Source organism: Magallana gigas, chromosome 4 (assembly GCF_963853765.1).
Source record: "Magallana gigas chromosome 4, xbMagGiga1.1, whole genome shotgun sequence".
In the NCBI taxonomy this organism is placed as follows: domain Eukaryota; kingdom Metazoa; phylum Mollusca; class Bivalvia; order Ostreida; family Ostreidae; genus Magallana; species Magallana gigas.
In genome coordinates this window covers 2,553,549-2,574,067 of record NC_088856.1, presented here as the reverse complement: position 1 = coordinate 2,574,067, position 20,519 = coordinate 2,553,549, and the positions used below count along the sequence as shown (strand labels likewise).

Sequence of the window (20,519 nt, the reverse complement as noted above, 5' to 3'; positions counted from 1 at the left end):
CAATTTTACAATTAATAAAGTTTAAAATGTATTTGCCGGCAATTCATGGTCCTATAGGCCTCCCTAGAACATCTCCTGTACATATTCTACATTTTTATAAAATTAATTTATGACACTAGTCAGTTATTTATATATATTTCCTGTATCCTTCCTCGTTCTCCGAAAAATAATTTAACGGAATCAAAGTGTGCAGAACGCACTACTGGAATTTGACTTTGATACCAATTAAAATACAATTATTTTTATTAATTATAAATCACTATGCAGTAACCATTGATTCTAAATAAATATTTTTTGTGATTAGAAACACATGGTACATTAGACAGCGACTGATAGGTCCCTTAAAAAATTATAGTGTGAAATCTAATTAGCAGATTCTGAGGGATGTGTCATGTTGTAAATTTTGAATTTACTGAGTGGGTGTAAATACAAAATTTACAACATTACAACATGTCATGTTGTAAATTTTGTATTTACACCCACCCAGTAAATTCAAAATTTACAACATGACAGATGAAATGAGGTTTATTTTATATGTATGATTTAAAAATAAAAGATTATCTATTATAATGCTTGTTCTTCAATCATTTTTGTATTTCTCGAAATACACACACAATGTTTTTTCGCATACTTCTTTCAGCGGATAGTAGATGATCTCCCTTACATCTTCCGAGTCTGATGTATACATAAAGTACAACATTTCGATAAAATACGATATTTGTATTTATTTTTATTCTGTCAAATGGTTAATCCATAGATTCACTCAATAGTTTAATCAAAGTTGTCCTCATTTAACAACGTATATAAAAGGGCTGGAAATTGAGTGACACTTGACGTCAAACCATCTATGACGTACATATGTAGCAACATTAGCTTTAAAAATGGTAACGTGAGTTGAACAATGCAATGCATACCGTGTGCTTCAATAACGTCACTGGTATCAACGGGATTCTGTATTGTGATGATGGCGAGGCTTGCTGCGGTGTGGCGAATGACCAGTGGTGCTGTCAGGGCCACGATCACGGGAACAACACGTGGTATATCGCCATTTTGATTGCAGTGTCCACTTTGGTATCTTTGGTTCTGCTGATAGTGTCTGTTTTCATACTGAGATATCTGAAGACTAGAGATATACACAGAACACAAAGAATTATAGGTAATGTTCTTTGCTAATTTCTCATTGTGAATATCTTTAATTTGTTAAAAATCCTTTATGATTTAAAATGGAACCCTGTAGAATTCATAAGATTGAAGCAAACGTACGGTGAAAGTGATACCTTTTTGCACTAAAATATCAACATCTTTTTTAAGATTTCTAAAGTAAACGTGTCATTGATAGAATGTTGCTCTTTGATAATACCCTGATAATTAAAAAGTACATGTAATTATGAAATAATTTATACAATTATGATGATATGATTATTTTTAAAGCACGATTTCTTTCAGGCATCTCCATTATATTTGCATGGCCATTCTGTGTTGGGATTAAAATAATTTCAATTCAATTCTCTATTCACTCAATACTAGTTAAATTATATAATCAACGCTAACTGGGAAGGAGAGGAAGACTCCTCTTAAAATTATGACTTATTGAATGATTTCAAATTTTGGGACTCTTTTTAAAAGTAGGTATACAAAATTATCAAAATTTTGTACATCGTACAGCAAATTTGACAGAGCCAAATAATAAATTTCAGAACGCTAGTAGTCACAAATCACAAAAAGTTGGTTTTTAAAAGTTAGCTTTAATTCGTAACATATAACACCCCCCCCCCTCTCTCTCTCTCTCTCTCTCTCTCTCTCTCTCTCCAATCTCTTATCCAAATAAAATGTCATATATAAACTGTGAAATAACTATAATTACCAAGATAAATTATCGCATATTGAACTTTAACGCAAACAAGTACAATGTAAAAAAAACCAAAATGTTTCAACTGAGATATCTTGGTTTTTCCCCTTTCATCGATTTCAATCGTACTTGACGTAACACATAAACAATAACTTGGGACAGGCTATACATGTAGCATTGTGTAACGTAGTTTTTAAAATATATAGGTATCCTGTTTTTATCTCAAGGACTTTAATCTTTTCGCTCTTTTTTCTACATGATTTCTTTAAATCGTATGGATATTTGTCGCGGATAAAAATGAATGTTAAATGTTTACCAAGTTGTTTGCAATTTTTGTGACATGCGGAAAATCAAATCAAAATATAATTGTATCTTGTTATTAAGGGTTTTTGCTTAGCTGATTATAAAAACTCCTGTACTTATATTAGGTTTGATGCCTACTGTCGGGTTAGTATAGTCGTCCATAGATGTGAGGTAACAATTTAGGAATGACCAATGTTATCTATCTTTTACATAAAAGTTTTTATGATTTCGTTACAAGGCTTGAGCAGAAGACTGGCTTACGTTGATACACCTAGCCAAGCTTCACAGACTGATTCTAATGGCGGATTATCGCCAATGGCGGCGACGTATCCACATATTGGCGGCGGGAAATTTGAACTGAGACTACCGCCGAATCTGGCAAGGGTCAAAGGTGAAGAATTCAGCCCTTGGTCCGTGCGACCAAATACTGTGCAAATGAGCCCCGTACCAAAGGTTATCTACAGGCCAGACCATTATCAGACAGTTGACGGGAAAAGCTGTCCATTAGATCATCATGACGCCAATAACGGGAAACGATTCTCAGTACAAAATTCACAGCAAACAGAAAAAGAGAAAATCTTATTGCCAAAGTCGACAGTTATAAGCAATTTACCAGACAATGAAATATTTTCATCGAATTCCGATAAAATTATTAGAGGAGAAATATTAAAACGTGATCATCATGAAACAAATGCAGGGAAAATTCTCTCACCGGATGATCAAAAAGCGGAAGACGGAGAGATACCTTCACCGAATGCTTGTGAAAAAATGGACGTAGAAGTAACGCAAAAGATTACTCCAGAATATGAGATTCAGAATCGCCCGCATCCTCGTAAGATAATTGATTGCGAGATCTTGTCACCAGTAGTCCTCAAAAAACTTCAAGAAATATCGTCACCTTGTCATCATACAACAGATGATTGCGACATTGTTTCACCGGAAGTGCATAATACTTTTCCGAAAAGAATGTCTTCATCGGCCGCTAATGGACCAGTTTTTAGTGAAATTTTGCCACCGTATACTACTGCCATAAATGAAAGAGAAATATCTTCATGTGATGCACATCAAACCATAATTGGCGAAATTCCCACTTCAGAATCTCATGAAACAGATGACAAAATCATTTCGACACCGTTAACTAGTGAACCAATTACCGATGAAACATTTTCACTGGTTGCCCAAGAAACAATTGCCGATGAAATATTGTCACCCATTGTTCAAGAAACAGTTGCCGATGAAATTTTGTCACCGGTTGCTCAAGAAACAGTTGCCGATGAAATATTGTCACCGGTTTCTCAAGAAACAGTTGTCGATGAAATATTGTCACCGGTTGCCCAAGATACAATTGCCGATGAAATATTGTCATCGGTTGTTCAAAGATCAATTGCCAATGAAATATTGACACCGGTTGCTCAAGAAACTGTTGCCGATGAAATATTGTCACCGGTTGCCCAAGATACAATTGCCGATGAAATATTGTCACCGGTTGTTCAAGGAACAATTGCCAATGAAATATTGTCACCGGTTGCTCAAGAAACAGTTGCCGATGAAATATTATCACCGGTTGCTCAAGAAACAGTTGCCGATGAAATATTATCACCGGTTCTCCAAGAAACAGTTGCCGATGAAATATTGTCACCGGTTGTTCAAGGAACAATTGCCGATGAAATATTGTCACCGGTTGTTCAAGGAACAATTGCCGATGAAATATTGTCACCGGTTGCTCAAGAAACAGTTGCCGATGAAATATTATCACCGGTTGCTCAAGAAACAGTTGCCGATGAAATATTATCACCGGTTGCTCAAGAAACAATTGCCGATGAAATATTGTCACCGGTTCTCCAAGAAACAATTGCCGATGAAATATTGTCACCGGTTGTTCAAGGAACAGTTGCCGATGAAATATTGTCACCGGTTGCTCAAGAAACAGTTGCCGATGAAATATTGTCACTGGTTGATCAAGAAACAATTGCCGATGAAATATTGTCACCGGTTGTTCAAGGAACAGTTGCCGATGAAATATTGTCACCGGTTGATCAAGACACAGTTGCCGATGAAATATTGTCACCGGTTGCTCAAGAAACAATTGCTAATGAAATATTGTCACCGGTTGATCAAGAAACAGTTGCCGATGAAATATTGTCACCGGTTGCTCAAGCAGCACTTGATGTAGAAACATTTTTACCAGCTGTCGTTTGTGAAAACATAGACGGTGGAAAGGCACCAACAGTTATCCATGAAACATACGGTGAGGAAATCTCATCAAACGAGCCCAGTGGAACGAATCGCTTAGATGTATCACCGCTCGGCACAAATATAACGACCGGGGGAAAAGCTCAATCACAGGATCATCTAATAACTGATACAGCAATATCAGCGCAGAACACTTCTGAAACAGACACTCTTAAACCTGATTAATATTAACTGATCCGTAGTAAAATTTGAACATTGTAAAAATTGTACGAGTCATTTTGAAAGAAGAGAGTATTGTGTGGAACATTGAAGAGAAACATCAGTTACATGTATTGGAAAAAATATCAACCCCGACTCAATGGAAATAACTATTTATGAGGGACATTAAATGACAGGACCAGTGGCAGACAGAAAAGTCTTTTAGTTGCATGGATATCAATACCACGACTAACGAAACAAAGTTTTACTTGAGTGATCTAAAATAATTGATGCACAAAAAAGTGTCAGTGTATAATGTAGCGATTGCACTCCATGATAGACCCGTTATCTCATTAAAATGTTACAGGGGAGAGTGTTGTTTTGTTAAGACCAATGAAAACAATAAAGCATCATAGAGAACGTTTCAAAACAGGAACAAATCACTTCAAAACAGAATACTAGCAGAAAAATAGGAAATGTAATTATAAAATAATATATTTGTATATATAGTTATGAAATTCCTAATTTTCTGAGTTATACCATTTCTAAAACATTTATAAAGTACTAATCGTGAAAGTCATTTACAGGTGTGGTTGTTTGTATAGTTATCGAATTTTACAAATAATTTGCTATTTCAAACTTCAAACCTTTTTGTTGCAAATCATCATGAATTGAATTGATTATAAAAAAACAAAATCACAAGAATTTCGAAAAACCCCAACCTTGTTATAAAGGAGTACATAGCAATAGTGCTCTCTTAACAATGGTATACTAGTATTACATTGATTATTATCGAAAAATTACGGCATAATTAATGCTTCTGATGGTAACTAAAAATATTTCTCAGGCTGAAAGTCTTCAGACATGTAATTGAATATTTTTCATTAAAACATTGTCCAAAGAATACTGTTTTTTTTTAAGGTTTGTTAATCATATATTGATAGCACTTCGTTTCAAATGAATTAAAATCCTATGAAATAAAATTCAAAATATGGTCTGATCAATGATTTTCTACACAGACAATTAATGAAAGGTAACACATCACGTGTACACATACATCTCTTGTACTTTATTTAACGCACATTCAATAAACTATATACAACTACATGTAAATAATCCAAATACAAATATACATAAAAAAATAATCTTTTGGTTATTTTCGTACTTTATCACGTTCTAAATCAGAACGTTGATAGCAAGTTTAAATAAAATGGAAAAAATTCAATACGTAATAAACAAACAATATATTATAAACTTATACCCATATGATAAATTGACAGTTTCGATTGACATTGACCACCTAATGTAGGTATCATAAATTTTAAACTGAGCGCCATACAAACTCTAAATGATATTAACGTGGTATTGACACAATCTTCATAGACATAGGTGTGTGGAAACCATCGCGTGGTCAGCCGACTGGTCAATCCAAGTCAAAGATACATGGCATATCTACATGTAAATCTTTACTATGTGGTTAAAATATGACGAGTTTCTTTTTCAAAATAAATTTAACTCCAATTTTATTATTAATATTCAGATCAATTTTAAATATTTCCACATAACATCGAAAGGCATCAATAATTATGGGACAGAGTTGTTTCTGAGTAAACCAGTCTACTTGTACTATAATACAGAGACAGCTTTTGGATGCTGCTGTTTGTTTGTTTACATTTAAGTTCATTATAACACAGAGAGACAGCTCTGCCTGACACTGTCAGTGACAGTGTTGTTTGCGAATCCCTCAACCACAGCATCGTGGAGGAAGATGTACTGTTCCTGAAATTAACAAAGCATTGCTATAATTGTTTAACCTCGGACTGAAATGTCACTTTCATTGGTTTAAACATGACATGTGACTGCTGGATATAGCTCTATGTTCGTGTGATGTGAATTAATATTCGGCAATATGGCCAGCGCCTCGATTACTTATCTCCACATTTCGTACGAACACACATTAAACTTAGTGTATAATAACAATTGAATAGGAAAATGAAATAATTCTCTGTAGATCTGATTTGAAAAAAAAAATTGTTTAAGAATATAGGTACTATTATTCACATTAAATAATGATGCACTCAATAAACTTACGTATGTTTGAATGGACTTTCCTCTTTGATGCCTAAGAGAGGTTACGTATCCCTTGACGTCGATCATCTGTTCAGCAGCGCCCTCTTCCAGGAGATAATCAAGGGCGATAAACGTACCAGTTCTTCCTATTCCAGCACTACACAGAAGAAATTTAATAAGCAAGTATGATGCAGCTATACGACCTTAAAACACTTGCTGGAAAGTATATCTCTTTTTCTATATGACATTTATTCTTATCTTAAGATAGAGCAAAATGATCAATGAAGTCAGTATCATTTACACTTTAATGATCATTGCTCTTACAGGGACTGTTACACTGGCGAAGCACACATTTTTATTCCAATTTTTTCTTTGGTTGTGTGGTCAAAAAATATCATAATAGATAGTTCAAGATCATCTGTACCTAAATGAAATTGCACCTCAAGTTATCTAGGAAACAACTGTAATTGTGATATGGTAAACATAACAGACATTACATGTAACACGATATCAAGGAGTAAAAATATATGTGTTTACCTAGTATTAAACGTACTACAGTCGATGTAAGACCAAATAAGGAACATTTTGCACTAAAATTATGATAATGTGTAATATACTCGTTTTCTATTTTAATGACTATCAATACCTGCAATGAACAACTATTGGTCCGTCTGATGACGTCATGCCGTTCCTGACCAGGTTCCTGAATAGTATCAGTGATGTCACATCTTCAGGGACGGAGTTGTCGGGCCAAGCGGTATAGTGGAATTGGGTCACTCTCTTGAATTCCTCCTATAAATTGTTATAATTGTTCTTGCAAACTTGAGCTTATGAGATGTTTATAAAGAAATCATGTCGCAGAAGTTAAAAAGAGAAATGAATTTATTTGATGATTAACTAACATTTCAAAAACAAGCGGGGCATTTTTCTTAGGATAAAAATCGTTTTTAATATTTGCTTAAATTATATAATATCATAATTCGAGAAAATAAATCATTTTTTTTTTCATTTTATTTTGTACATTACTTAACCTTTTAAATTCACAGGTAACAACTGTCCTTTTTTCTAAAAATTGTATTCCGACTAGCGTCAGGGGCTGACATTTTTTTAAAACTTTAAAACATTACAATGCCTTATCTAACTCTCAGGTAAGTAAATGTATCGTAAAGGTACTGATTACGCAAGGACACATTTTATTGTTTTATCACAGATTCACTCGATCTCTAAGAATATTCCTGTTCCTAAAGAATGAACTTCTAAAAAAATTTAATTAAAGATCCCCAGACCTGATGTTGGACTATCAAATATCGCAGTGTATATTGGTCATGGACATCTTCAGTGTCCAATGTTAGGATAAAAGGACCAATTTCTAGCTCTGTATCCGGCCAGTACTTCAGACACTTCATCTATAAAACATATAGCAAATCCTAAGAGAGTGTTACAAGTACATGTTGGTAAAATCCGAGTACCACGAGGTATGGTGCCAAGCGAAGCGAGGAGATAAGGAGATTTGGTGCCGAGCGAATCAAGGGACCAAATTGAATGGCGAGGAAAAAGGTTAACAACACACTTTGTATAAGTTCCACACGAGATATTAAACTCTTTTTGTGGTTCTATCTGTATTTTGTCAATTCTTTTGCGTTAGTCATCATTATTTCAGGATTAACTCAAAAGAATTACATATTTCCCCACAGCTTATTCTGGTCATGGTAATTTTAAAATCATTTCTTCTAACTAAACATTTATCTAAAACAAAATTGAAATGAATAGCTCCTAATCCATTGAATAACAGCTTTGTAAGATTCTAGTTGACATGTCTTTTAGGACAGAGGATATAAAAAAATGAAAGAATCTTTATTAGTTTCCTATAGTGTTAAAAAAAGGATGAGGACAAGCTTTTGCAACTCATAATTATAATAAAAATCCTTGATATACTGTAATCTATTATTGTTTGCAGGGTTCATTTGTTCTTATAAGCATTAGAGTGATTTTATCCTTTCTGGACAATGATTGGTAAAGGACTAAACATTGTCAATGATTATGGTTATAATAGCTTGGTAACTTGGCCATGAATCTTGGACTTTGTGCATACCAAGTCATTGGTTTTAGCAAAGCTCCATTGTTCGAGATGTGAAACATTTACTTTATTATACTTTCATCTTAAATACTGAAATCTGATTGGATAAGACGCAGTTGATCATCCGTTCTACTATCATCAGCGTTAGCAACACACTTGGTAACGGGTAACACAACAAATTGTTACATGCGCGTAAATTATGCGCGAACAGTTCACCGTAGAATTCACGTCATTTCTAAAAGAATCAGTGAATTTTTCTTTGATGTTAAGACATTCAGTAAAATATATAAAATAGACAGTGCCTGTTTGGAAGGATAACAGTTGAAATTGGCACCCCTCGAAAACCATTGTCAACCTCCGCTTCGCGTCGGTTGACAATGGTGTCAATTTCAACTGTTACCCTCCCAAACATGCACTATTTATATAATACTGTACGTTATACACATGCACATATTTAGTGTTTGTGTAAATAAAATACTTGAAGTCTTCTAATATTCAAACTGTAAAAAGTCAGTCAATAACATATAAAAAGGACAATTTAGGATGCGTCCGGAACTTACTTTCATAATAATTGGTACAAAGCAACAGAAAATGTACCATAAGAACTATCTTTCGTCTGAAGGAGCACATTAACAAAAAAGAAAAAAGAAAAGAAAAAAAAGAATATTTTTTTCTAACTTGGACAGGCAGTGACAACGCATATCCGCCCACTCACCCTATCTCCTTCAAACGTGTTGGTAAGCATGACGATTCTACTGGCATCGTTCTGCCAAATAACTTTCCAGAAATCTTCTAACGTCCTTGGATTAAAAGGACCTGTTAAGTATCAATTGATCATTCGAAATCATACTAAAGATTACATTAAAGACAACACTCTGTTAATTTGTCGATGAGCCGCACGCATGCTATTTGTTTGCAAATATATTTGCCAAAAAGACAGCAGGTTTGATTAGAAAACGATTGTTTTCTGCTAGCATGCCATGGCTGTTTACTAATAAAATTGTATAGTTGAATTGTATAGATATGTCCATTATGTATCTTTATTGAATATTTGATTATTTTTTTTTAATAAATCAACTTTAATTTTCCTTGTCAATAGGACATGTTAGAAAAAAAATCTTTAAAAATTTCAAATATAAAAAACAATTTTTTAATAATATTACCGAGTGATGCTATATATGCTCGTTCTTTTCGAAAACCCTGAAGAAGATATTAACAATATGCATATGATAACCACCCCTATCACTAAACATAAAACTTTACAAACTAAAAAACATATAGAAGTAAAAAATACCAATTATTAATTACTTATTAAATATAACAATATCTACTATAATCCTTTATCATCTGGATATTTTAGTCACGTTTTTAGCCATGTTTAGAGAATAAATAAAATATATATGGTAGATAAAAATCATGTCAATGAAAAAGACCAATATCGTTTTATCGTTTTACATATAATTGGTGTTTTAATGATACAATAATAGTTAGGTTATATTGATCTACACTGGTACAGACATCGTCTTTACTTACATGTATGTAGGAGGCGTTAACATATCCATCGGTTTCATCCTCATCATCATCTGTTCTCAATCTCACCATATTGTAATCATCTGATGGAACCAATTTAACGATGAAAAATATAAATATATAAAAAGCCATTAGATAAATGTTTATCTGATTAAAGTCGTACGATATAATAATGTTAAACGGTTGATAAATTCAAAATATCATATATATATATATATATATATATATATATATATATATATATATATATATATATATATATATATATATATATATATATATATATATATATATATATATATATATATATTTACATGGGTATATTCCCTTGTATCGATTTTTGTTCCGATTGAAACTTTTCAGTGCGATTGAATAGGATTCCAGTAATCCACTTGGAAGATCCTTAAAAATTATATAACAATTAGTTAACGTTATAAAAAAGGCAATTGCGGGCTTAAATAAATAATGTTACACAATAAAAATTCGAAAAACATAATAATTTCCGTTTGAAATTACGAAGGTGCAATATTAGTTAGCCTAAATAAGATAATCAAACATACATTGAATTCTCTCTCCAAGGCATCGCTATTTTTCCTGTATGGTAAGTCCTCTATGAACCTATTTATGGACACCCTCTGTGACGTCAGGTTATTGTATTCAACAGTAATCACTTCCTCCTCCATATCATTAGGGTCATCATCCCGAATCTCCGCAAGATCAGAGTCGTGTGTGGAGATCTCTCTTCGGAGTTCCAATGACAAACCATTATTTGATGAAATACCAACTGTGTCACTTTGTTTAAACTTTAGATTTCCGGCTCTCCTATATAAAACAAAGCATATTGTCTCAATTTGTTTGTTCCATGCCTGAATATCATAACAACTTGCTATAGATCTTTTAAATTGTAAACCATTTTAACCATGATTCTGATAACGTAACCATTAAAACAAGAGAGGAATACAACAATCTGCAGGTGCTATAAAAGAAAATCGAACTTAGAAAATAAGGCTTGCCTCTCCTTTAAACAAGAGGAAGGAGAAGAAGAAGAAAATTCCAGCCTTACCTCTTAACAACAAGTATCGCCACAACAGCAATTAAAAGTGTGAGGATAGATAACACACATGACAAACCAATTAGGGTGTGATCGGTGTTTTCTTTATTTGAGTTAATAAATTCTGAAATATATATATATATATATATATATATATATATATATATATATATATATATATATATATATATATATATATATATATATATATATATATATATATATGCAGTGCATATTTGCATATTTTGTTGCCGAAAGGTTTTAAAAAAGTTTGCTTAAACATTGTTAATCAATTTAAGATTATAGTGCCACTATGGTCTAAATAATTTTGATAATTATAATTATAGGCAAATCTCTTCGTTTCACGAATGACGTTTGTTGCTAACTAAGACAGGATTCTATGTCACAACACGAGTTGGCACATTAGATACAAAGCAAGTACAGTAGAACTAATTGAGTACGAACACGGATATAACGAATTTTTGGATATAGCGAAGTTTTTTTGAATCCCTGGTAAAATTCTTAACACATATTTGCAAAATTTTACCGTTATAACGAATTCGGATATAACGAATTTACGGATATAGCGAACTGATTTTGAGTCCCGTGGAGGTGAATAATAACGAAATTTAACACCTTCATAACGAATTTCTTTACAGATTAAAAAACAATTCTACTACCAATTAATAAGATAGTTCGAATGAATTTATAGTCTGGTGAAAGAAAACATGTATATAGTTAATTCGCTATGGATATTATTATGAATTCGTTATACGGATATAACGAATTACGGATATAACGAAGTAATTCCATTGGCCCCTAGGACTTTGCAATAACCGAGTTTTACTGTATAGATAAAGGTCGTTTAAAAGATATTATGCATTTACCTCAAATGGTGATAATGATATATCACTTTGTTAAAAAAATAAATGTTTATACTCTGTCCCGAGTTTTTGCTTCCACCACTTTTTGCTTGATATTTCAATAATAGTAAATACCTTTGTGCTAAAACTACGTTCATCTACTAATATGAAAAATGTCCAGATATTCTGTTTTGAAACGCCCCCTCTACCGCTTCAGGTTTCAATACACATCCAAAAATTGAAAGTCTACGGAGATTTTGCATTGTATCACGCCATTAAAAAGCCCGGATGATAATGTTAAAAAATTGTGCGATGTATTCCGAGTGTATTCCGAATGGAGAAAAGATGTAAACATTTCCCATTACAAATCTCCGTAAGAAAATTGTGTTCGTTCCTGTGAAATTTTATGAGTGAATAGGGATAACTGCTCAATGAAGATATAGATATCTTGGATATATTCCCTTTCATCGGTTTCAATTGTATTTCTTTCACAGGTATGTGTATTTTTATTAAAAATCATCAAAAATTGATGGAAGCAATAACTTGGGACATACTATAATCTATTTCTGATCTGTGTTAATTTATCTAACTATAAAATAAACATCGATTAGCAACTACAATGAGTTTGAAATTTACCGATGTTTAGACGTTATAAAGCTTAAAATTCCCAAGACATGTATGTGTCAAACATATCTTTTGGCTCTCGTCTACTTTCCTTCTGTATAATTAATGTTTTAACATGAATTCTAAAAACAAGTTCAAAATAACTTAAAATATATATTAAACTTTATATCACTTCCTCTGATACTTTTTTTTAAACACAAGGAACTACATGTAGTTCTTTGCACGAAGTTTTTCAAAATAAAAAAGCCTGCGATGAACAACGTGGTTTCGATAGTTGGTCCAATACATTTAAATGGAGGAATATGATTTAAATACAATCTTTCTATTTACTGTTCATTGGAACCACTGTTGTACTGCACGCTGGACTCAGAGGAACAGGCGTACTTTTTTCATCTATAAATTAAATAAACTTTAATGAAATAGATACGTGATGTTTTTTTGTAACACCAAATAAATTTTCCACAAATACCAAAAAGAATATTTAAAAAACAATCAATCAAAACTTCACTACTAGCTTTCTGTTCTAAAATTGAAGGATCACTGAAAACAAGGTAAAACGTGAAAATTGTAGTTTTTGAGCAAGACCAGAAACCCCAGAAACAAATTGTCATTTTAAAAGAATAAATGATATTTTAAACTTCGTTAAACCAAATGATAAATCCTATAAATGTAACTAGATTAATGGTAATTAAATTGTAGTTCTAACAATGAAATAGCGAAGGGTATATGTTTATCCCGTTAGCTATGAGTTTGCTCTTTTCCACCAGTATTTCTTTGCTCTTTTTTTCCCATGGGGTCTGAATTTGATTTTTAGACCACAAAGAATCCGTTTTACGATATTGCGTAATCGAATTTTGATTTCAGTTTCAAAATACAGCCAATTAATAAAATTCATATTTGTATATAATTATTAATTACTATTCGACAATTTATTACAATTACATCATATTAATATAAAATGCATAAATGCGTCTAAATTCAATTGTAGTACTACATGTACGCAATATTATTTTACATAATTTTACGTATTGTGTTACAATGTTGTGTAACATCTAAAGTCACGCTGGTGGCAAAGAGCAACATATATATACAATGTCTTGCTTTGTTAATATATGATGTATCGAAAGATGGAGGTGATGGTCATACCTCAAGCAAACTACATAAGTTATAACCCTTTCATACGGAATTCAATTATGGATAAAAAGAACAAACAATCCTGTAAACAGTTAACGTCATTAAGTCAAATGCTAAATACTATTCATTAAACAGTAATAACTCTACAAAGAAAAATACTTCCAATTGCCTCTAACTGTCAATGCTTTACAAAACTTTTATAAACCTGGTATAGTTGCAGACAAAATTATTTCGTGGTTACAACTATCTCCTTGAAATCCATCTTTGCTACCATTACAAGACCCTGTCCGTTGGTCGCATGTCGTATTCAGACAGTTTTCTGTACAGACGTGTTGACAATACTCTCCGTAGAACGAACCATTACATTGGGTACACACCCCAGTGATAGAATCACAGGACCGACAACTCTGTCGACATCTTGCACAGTTTGGTCCGAAGTGATTTGGAGGGCATACTGTTATTGAATGTAAAATTATGTTCCAATAAATATTTCCTTCATTGAGTTTATTAACATGTATCATACCTCAAAACGATGGATTTTTACTAATAAGATTATAACTTGTACAAAAGAATAGTAGAAAAAACCCATATAGAATCACAGTTTAATTTCTGTGTGAATCCAGTTATTTTTACTTTTTACATATACTATGAATAATGTTGATACTATCCATCACAATTCAGCTTGGTCTCTTTCTGAGATAAAATTTCCAACGTGTATGTTCTTAGAATATCGATAATTGAGTAGTTGATTAATAATTATCAATAATTTTAGACAGTCACAATAAAACACGAATACACTTACTTATAGGATACACTTCGAACAGTCTCAATGGCCCATCATCCATCTTTTTCACTGTAAATGTATCCCCACTCAGTGCTGCGTCGCATTCTATCGCTGTCTGCTGCTGTTTTATTATTCCAGGTAATTTAAATGCTTTGCATCTAGAAGTCAAACTCATAGCGGTGTTTCCATCACTTATGTGTATTTCGTAATGACCTGACGTGTAACACAAATATCATGTTTTACCCAATTTATTTTGGAAAATATGATTTGTCTCTCATGGTAAAATTGTCTGTATTTGAATACTATATACAGTAAATAATTTAACTTGGCATTGATGGTTTTTAATACATAAAACATAAAATTAACCATATTTTCTATGTAGTGTATGCATATACATGTATATATGGAAACCCAACCGTATAAAGATTGTTACCTCCTCTGGTCGAAATAAGAATCCATTTTACAACTTTGACTTCGTTCAATTTCAAAAACCACGACGCATTACTGTTTGATTCAGAATGATAATAAGTTTCCAAATCGTTGTCTAATGCTTTTGATGCAGGAAAATCTGAGACATTCTGAATTAATTCTGGATCATACTGGGAAAATCCTGAAAAATTCATTAAGATCAGACATTGCTATCCGGCTAATTGAATTTTTAATTTGCAATTATTGAAAACAATATTGTTTTTCACATCCCTTAAAGAACTTTACATCATGAATAATCACGATAATGATGATAGGTTGTTTTTATTTTTGTTAACTTTTTACATATCTAATTACTCAACTCACAAATGGTAACACAAATATGAAAATCATACCTAAAGCGGTGATCTCGAATACTTGCATGACAGCTCGTTGCATACTGGTGACGGTCAGTTTATTTCCTAATTTATATATGGATTCATCACTATAGGAGCAGGTTACAATCTTCTCAATTACCTCTGGCATTTCAGCTGTATCTGACTTGATATCTGAACATTTATCAGATGTCGTTCCCTGTTGACTCAGTTCAATTTTAGACTCATATGAACCTGAAAAGTAATGTTGTACAATACATGTAACTCTGATTTAAGTTTAAGTTTATAATAATTTTTGTTATTTTTTTTATATGCATGCATCTTGATGAGCTTTTCGTAGGATATCAACCTATTCTATTTAATATAGGTAGCAGTAGACCTTATGTAACCATAATGTTTTTATAATATTATTCTTGTGGGGCACCTGAACATTTTGTTTCATTTTTTAAATCTGTAATGTACATGTATCTTTTAATTTGACAGATTCCGAAGGCTTACGTACAAAAAGAGACAAATAAAATATTTTTTCTGAACAATTGATTTCCAGTTTCTTGAAGAGAACACATGCCCACCGGTTCACCGGTTTGTTTATTTTAAGCTTCAAAGGAAAGATTCAAATACAAAGAATAAAATGCTTATGAAGGTAGCGACGCAGCTTATTTATTTTTTCTTAAATGTCGCTCCCTTCATAATCATGAGTCACCAAAAAAGCATTATACAGTAAAACTCGGTTATAGCGAATTCTAGGGACCAATTGATTAAGTTAATTATATCTGTAATTCGTACATCAGTATAACGAATTCGTAAAAACAACCTATAGCAAATTCCCTCTATACATGTCTTCTTTCACCAGACAATAGTTTTTGCTAATTGGGACTTAAAATAAAAATACATTACTTTGATACCTTTAATAATCGGATTGTGAATTGAAAAAAAATATATGAAAATCAATTCATTATTCAAACTATTATGTTAAATGCGAGTGCAAACTTTTTAAACAGTAAAGAAATTCGTTATAAAAGTTATTATTTGCCTCTACAAGATTCAAAATCAGTTCGCTATATCCATAAATTTGTTATATCCGAATTCGTTATGACCGAAAAATTTTGTCAAGATTTAACCGGGGACTAAAAAAATTCGCTTTATCCGATAATTCGTTATACCCGTGTTCGTACTAAACCAGTTTTACTGTACTTGTATTGTTGAAATAACTTGACAAATTCCAAAAGTTCATAAATTATAATAAAAAGAAAGAAACATATCTTTATTTGCCTAGCACAGAATTATAATTTTTCAGTTTTTTTTTAGATAACATATATCCATCAGTTTGTTAATTTAAAGCTTTAAAGGAAAGATGCAAATATAAACAATGAAATGCTTATGAAGGTAGCAACGTGTGTTATCTATTTTTTCTGCAATGTCGCTCCCTTCATGTCTGGCATGAATCACCAAAAAAAATTTATATTGTTGAATTAATTTGCCAGTAATATATCAAATATATCATTGATTAATGTCCCATACTTATCGATTGGTTTCCAGTTTTTTTAAGATAATGCATAAAACAACCATATTTTTTAAATTGACGTTTTATGTATTAGGTAGATATTTGTGTACAACTATAATTTTCGAGTTAATATTTTTTTCGATAACAATAGGAAGGAAGTGAAAATAAATAATTCTTTGAAGAGGATGTTTACTTGTGTGCATCCTACCTTTTATTAAAGCACATTTTTTGCCTTTTTTGTTTATTGAAGTTAGATTTTATGCGTTTGTATTACACAGGTATTGAATCCTAAGAGATTGCCTTAATTAAAGTCTGATAAATATTGCAAGTTTCGAGGTTTGTAAACTTTGATTTAAAAAGCATATGCAAGTTTATTTTTGAAAAGAAAAGGAAGCTAGCTCAGCTGGTTTTAAAAATGTTGTATGTTTTTTAATGTTTGTGACTAATTCTTGTCTTTATTTTCCTTGTTAAAAATAACATATGTGCTGGTGCTAGAGGACGCTATCAGCTATTATCAACAACTATATGTAGAATAGAATTTTTCACGATCAATACCAGATACATTATGATAGACTTTCCCTTGGCCAAAAAAAAAAAACAAAAAAAAAAAAAACGAAAGGACGAAAAACCATTTGTTTAAAATAAGTTTTTAAATGATAAAAACATTGTTTCAGGAAATATATGACAAATGGTTATTTTTTATTTTAACGTTTATAAGAAAAAGACTTATTTTTATTTGACTTTAAATTAAATTGAAATATTTGTTAAAAAAATCAAATTACACAGATATATATAAATATATATATATTTATCTCAGTTGATAGAGCACCTGATTAGAAATTCAGGAGAGCCGGGTTCGAATCCCGGTCTGGTACGTCATTATTTTTCATTGACGCAAAAAAGAAATGCTATGTCACCCAGGAATATAAGATTAATTAATTACTCTTATATCATTAGAAATGACTTCTCTAATATATTCGTTTTAAAAAAACATGTGTTCAGAAAAAAGAAAGCGCTTACCGGCTCTAATGCGGATGAAAATCCAGGTGATTTTATAAATTTTATCCAGTGTAACAGACCATGATTCATTGTCTCCGTAATTTGTCAAAGAGAATGTGTCCATATCACCATCACATCCGAGAGAAGCCACGTACGACCCATTGGTAGAGGACTGGTAGGCCTCTCGTATTTCATAGGCTGCCATGTTTCAATTTTTATTAAAAGACATCGATATTATTTATTAGCATTCGTTTATATTATATTATTGATGTTATGAAAACATCTTTCACCAAATACAAAATCTAAAACTTTAAAAACTTACCTTTAACGGGTATTTTGATAATCAATATTAAACAAATAATTCCTAAAGCGTTTCTATCTTTCATAATGTCTTATTTTACAGTACATGTATCTAATTTCAATTAATCCTTCCTCAACTGAACACTGTCATAATATTCTATAATGGTTCTAAGTGCATCTCTGATCTGCGAATATTTATTCCCGATGCTCTTCCGTCCGCTTTGTGTGGGTTTAAAAATGTACTTTTGATATTGAGGGGGAAAGAATTAACAATATTAGTTCACTGTGTATTTTATTAATGTAAAGCGTTTGTTTTTTTTCTTTTCACATATCATTCTAAATGAATATTAAAGAAAATGAATCATTTTAAATGTGTTTGCTTTACTTTTGTCGGTACATACCTTATATTGCCAATCATTCAATAACGTTAACATTTTTCCTTATTAGAAATGTTCCAGTAAAGAAGACAATACACGCCATAAAATAATTATATCTATTCAATATATAAAAATATCCTTCAGTATAGAAGGTTCTATAACCATACAAGTTAGCACATTGTAAGATTGTCAACACATATTCTCAGTTAAATAAAGGTTAGATATTCACTAAAGCTTCTTCATGCTGTTTAGCATATGAAGCCGCCAACAGATATAACCATTTTTGTCTGTCTGTTTAGAGTCCATCATCGGATCTGTTACATGAACCACGTCCAGTTGTTGTTCGGGTCTCTTTTAGTCTCATCCAATTTTCCCTTCTTCGGTAATGTCCACTTTTTGGCTAGTCTTTGAATAAACATTTACTTAATATCATAAATCAGTTATATATTTTTGGTATTTCCTTTTACTTATTAGATTATATATATTGATAATTTAATCGCTTCAATGCTGAATCAAATACAGTGGAATCATTAGATTTCGTGTTTGCTCAATTTTCGTGGAATTAGTGCGTGCCTCTCATCCCCGAATCAACGTCCTTCGCAAAAGTTTACATTATGGTTTAAAAATATTGCCTTTTATAGGTATAATAGAAAACACGAAATAACGTTTTCAAAAAAAAATTAAGCAATCCACGAGAATTGCCCCCACGAATTTTAATGATTCCACAGTATTATTCCCCTACAAGTATCTTTCCAAATAAGAAATAACACAAAAGATTTTGAATAATAGTCCTAAATCTTATGTAAAAATGTTGATGTTTCTGTGGAATAATCTGCAACAATTGATACAACAAATCACATATTTTTTAGGGTCGTGTACTACACATTAAGCTACTAAATCTGTCGCAAAAGTGTTCAAAACTTATCGTATCAGTTATGAACGGACTTTGGCTGTATGCGTTTATTGTACTCTAGACTCAGTAAAAATTTCCTATTTTAATAGCATATCATGTTCTTGAACATAATCGCAAATAAAAAAAAGTTTAACCAAATAAGCAATAGAAGTCTTACTTTTGGTTTAAAAGTTCAACTACAAGGATTGCATTTTTTACTTTGATCAAACACAAATTAATTCTTCATCGTTTATTGTAAAATTTGATACCAAAAACAAAGTGTAAGTGTTGAGTGCAATAAATACCAACTAAACACATTCACATCGATATAAATGTCAGAATCCAAATGAAAAATGAATGTTTTGTAAGGAGATCGCGACCACTAAACGTACCAAGTCTATTGTCTTTCATGAAACACATACAAGTATCCAGAAATCGCCTAAATATATAATTAAATTTTTAGAAAGGAATTGATTTACGCCATTTTTTTTTTAGATGAAATGTGCATATTACAGATTTGAAATGTTATTATTTAAAAAAATATTTTATTGGAGTGCAGAGAAAAAGAAGCATTCTTAATTCAACTTCCGCAATCCAAGTTTTAATTACTCATTTCCGTTTGAATAATTGAAACAATCCATCACTGAGGAATGTTCATGAATCATCTCATATCAGAGAAAACACTAGGTATTTACCACTATTCATGTCAATTGATATAAAATTTGTTAATAATTCCTTCAAAGCCCCTCCCCCCCTAAGATCAAGCTGTATTTATCGTGTTTGCCTGTATAATCTAATAAGTCATGAACATTGTCATTTGACATTTGCTGTATATAGGATAGAACGAATCTGTGAAATAGAAAAAACGTTAACGTTATTGATTTCTATGTACACATCATGGCAGACAGGTAATAGTCTTTATGTACACATCATGGCAGACAGGTAATGATCCTTATGTAAACATCGCTCTA

General features: G+C 31.8%; 2 protein-coding genes across 3 annotated transcripts in view; one reads left to right on the top strand and one right to left on the bottom strand.

The window, feature by feature from the left end:
* Window positions 1-859: 859 nt before the first annotated feature.
* LOC117682121 (antigenic heat-stable 120 kDa protein-like) lies at window positions 860-4,914 on the top strand. Its single transcript, XM_034449095.2, has 2 exons — window positions 860-1,156; window positions 2,391-4,914. The coding sequence occupies exons 1-2, from the start codon at window positions 907-909 to the stop codon at window positions 4,568-4,570; spliced, it is 2,430 nt and encodes an 809-aa protein (XP_034304986.2). The 5' UTR covers window positions 860-906; the 3' UTR covers window positions 4,571-4,914.
* Window positions 4,915-6,049: 1,135 nt separating this feature from the next.
* The window catches only part of LOC105333849 (receptor-type tyrosine-protein phosphatase kappa), a 34,203-nt gene continuing 19,733 nt past the window's right edge, over window positions 6,050-20,519 (bottom strand). The window contains exons 1-17 of one of the 2 annotated variants that reach the window (XM_066080905.1): window positions 18,302-18,457; window positions 18,001-18,177; window positions 15,498-15,710; window positions 15,110-15,286; window positions 14,695-14,889; window positions 14,098-14,346; window positions 13,089-13,151; window positions 11,284-11,395; window positions 10,781-11,042; window positions 10,535-10,622; window positions 10,224-10,303; window positions 9,854-9,890; window positions 9,406-9,506; window positions 7,900-8,019; window positions 7,260-7,405; window positions 6,635-6,770; window positions 6,050-6,322 (exon numbers count right to left, since the gene is read on the bottom strand). In XM_066080905.1, coding sequence (XP_065936977.1) covers window positions 6,227-6,322; window positions 6,635-6,770; window positions 7,260-7,405; window positions 7,900-8,019; window positions 9,406-9,506; window positions 9,854-9,890; window positions 10,224-10,303; window positions 10,535-10,622; window positions 10,781-11,042; window positions 11,284-11,395; window positions 13,089-13,151; window positions 14,098-14,346; window positions 14,695-14,889; window positions 15,110-15,286; window positions 15,498-15,710; window positions 18,001-18,177; window positions 18,302-18,365 — 2,316 coding nt within the window. In that variant the 5' untranslated portion in view covers window positions 18,366-18,457 and the 3' untranslated portion in view covers window positions 6,050-6,226. Of the gene's footprint in view, window positions 6,323-6,634; window positions 6,771-7,259; window positions 7,406-7,899; window positions 8,020-9,405; window positions 9,507-9,853; window positions 9,891-10,223; window positions 10,304-10,534; window positions 10,623-10,780; window positions 11,043-11,283; window positions 11,396-13,088; window positions 13,152-14,097; window positions 14,347-14,694; window positions 14,890-15,109; window positions 15,287-15,497; window positions 15,711-18,000; window positions 18,178-18,301; window positions 18,458-20,519 lie in introns of those variants that run through there. The other variant, XM_066080906.1, reaches the window with a different exon arrangement.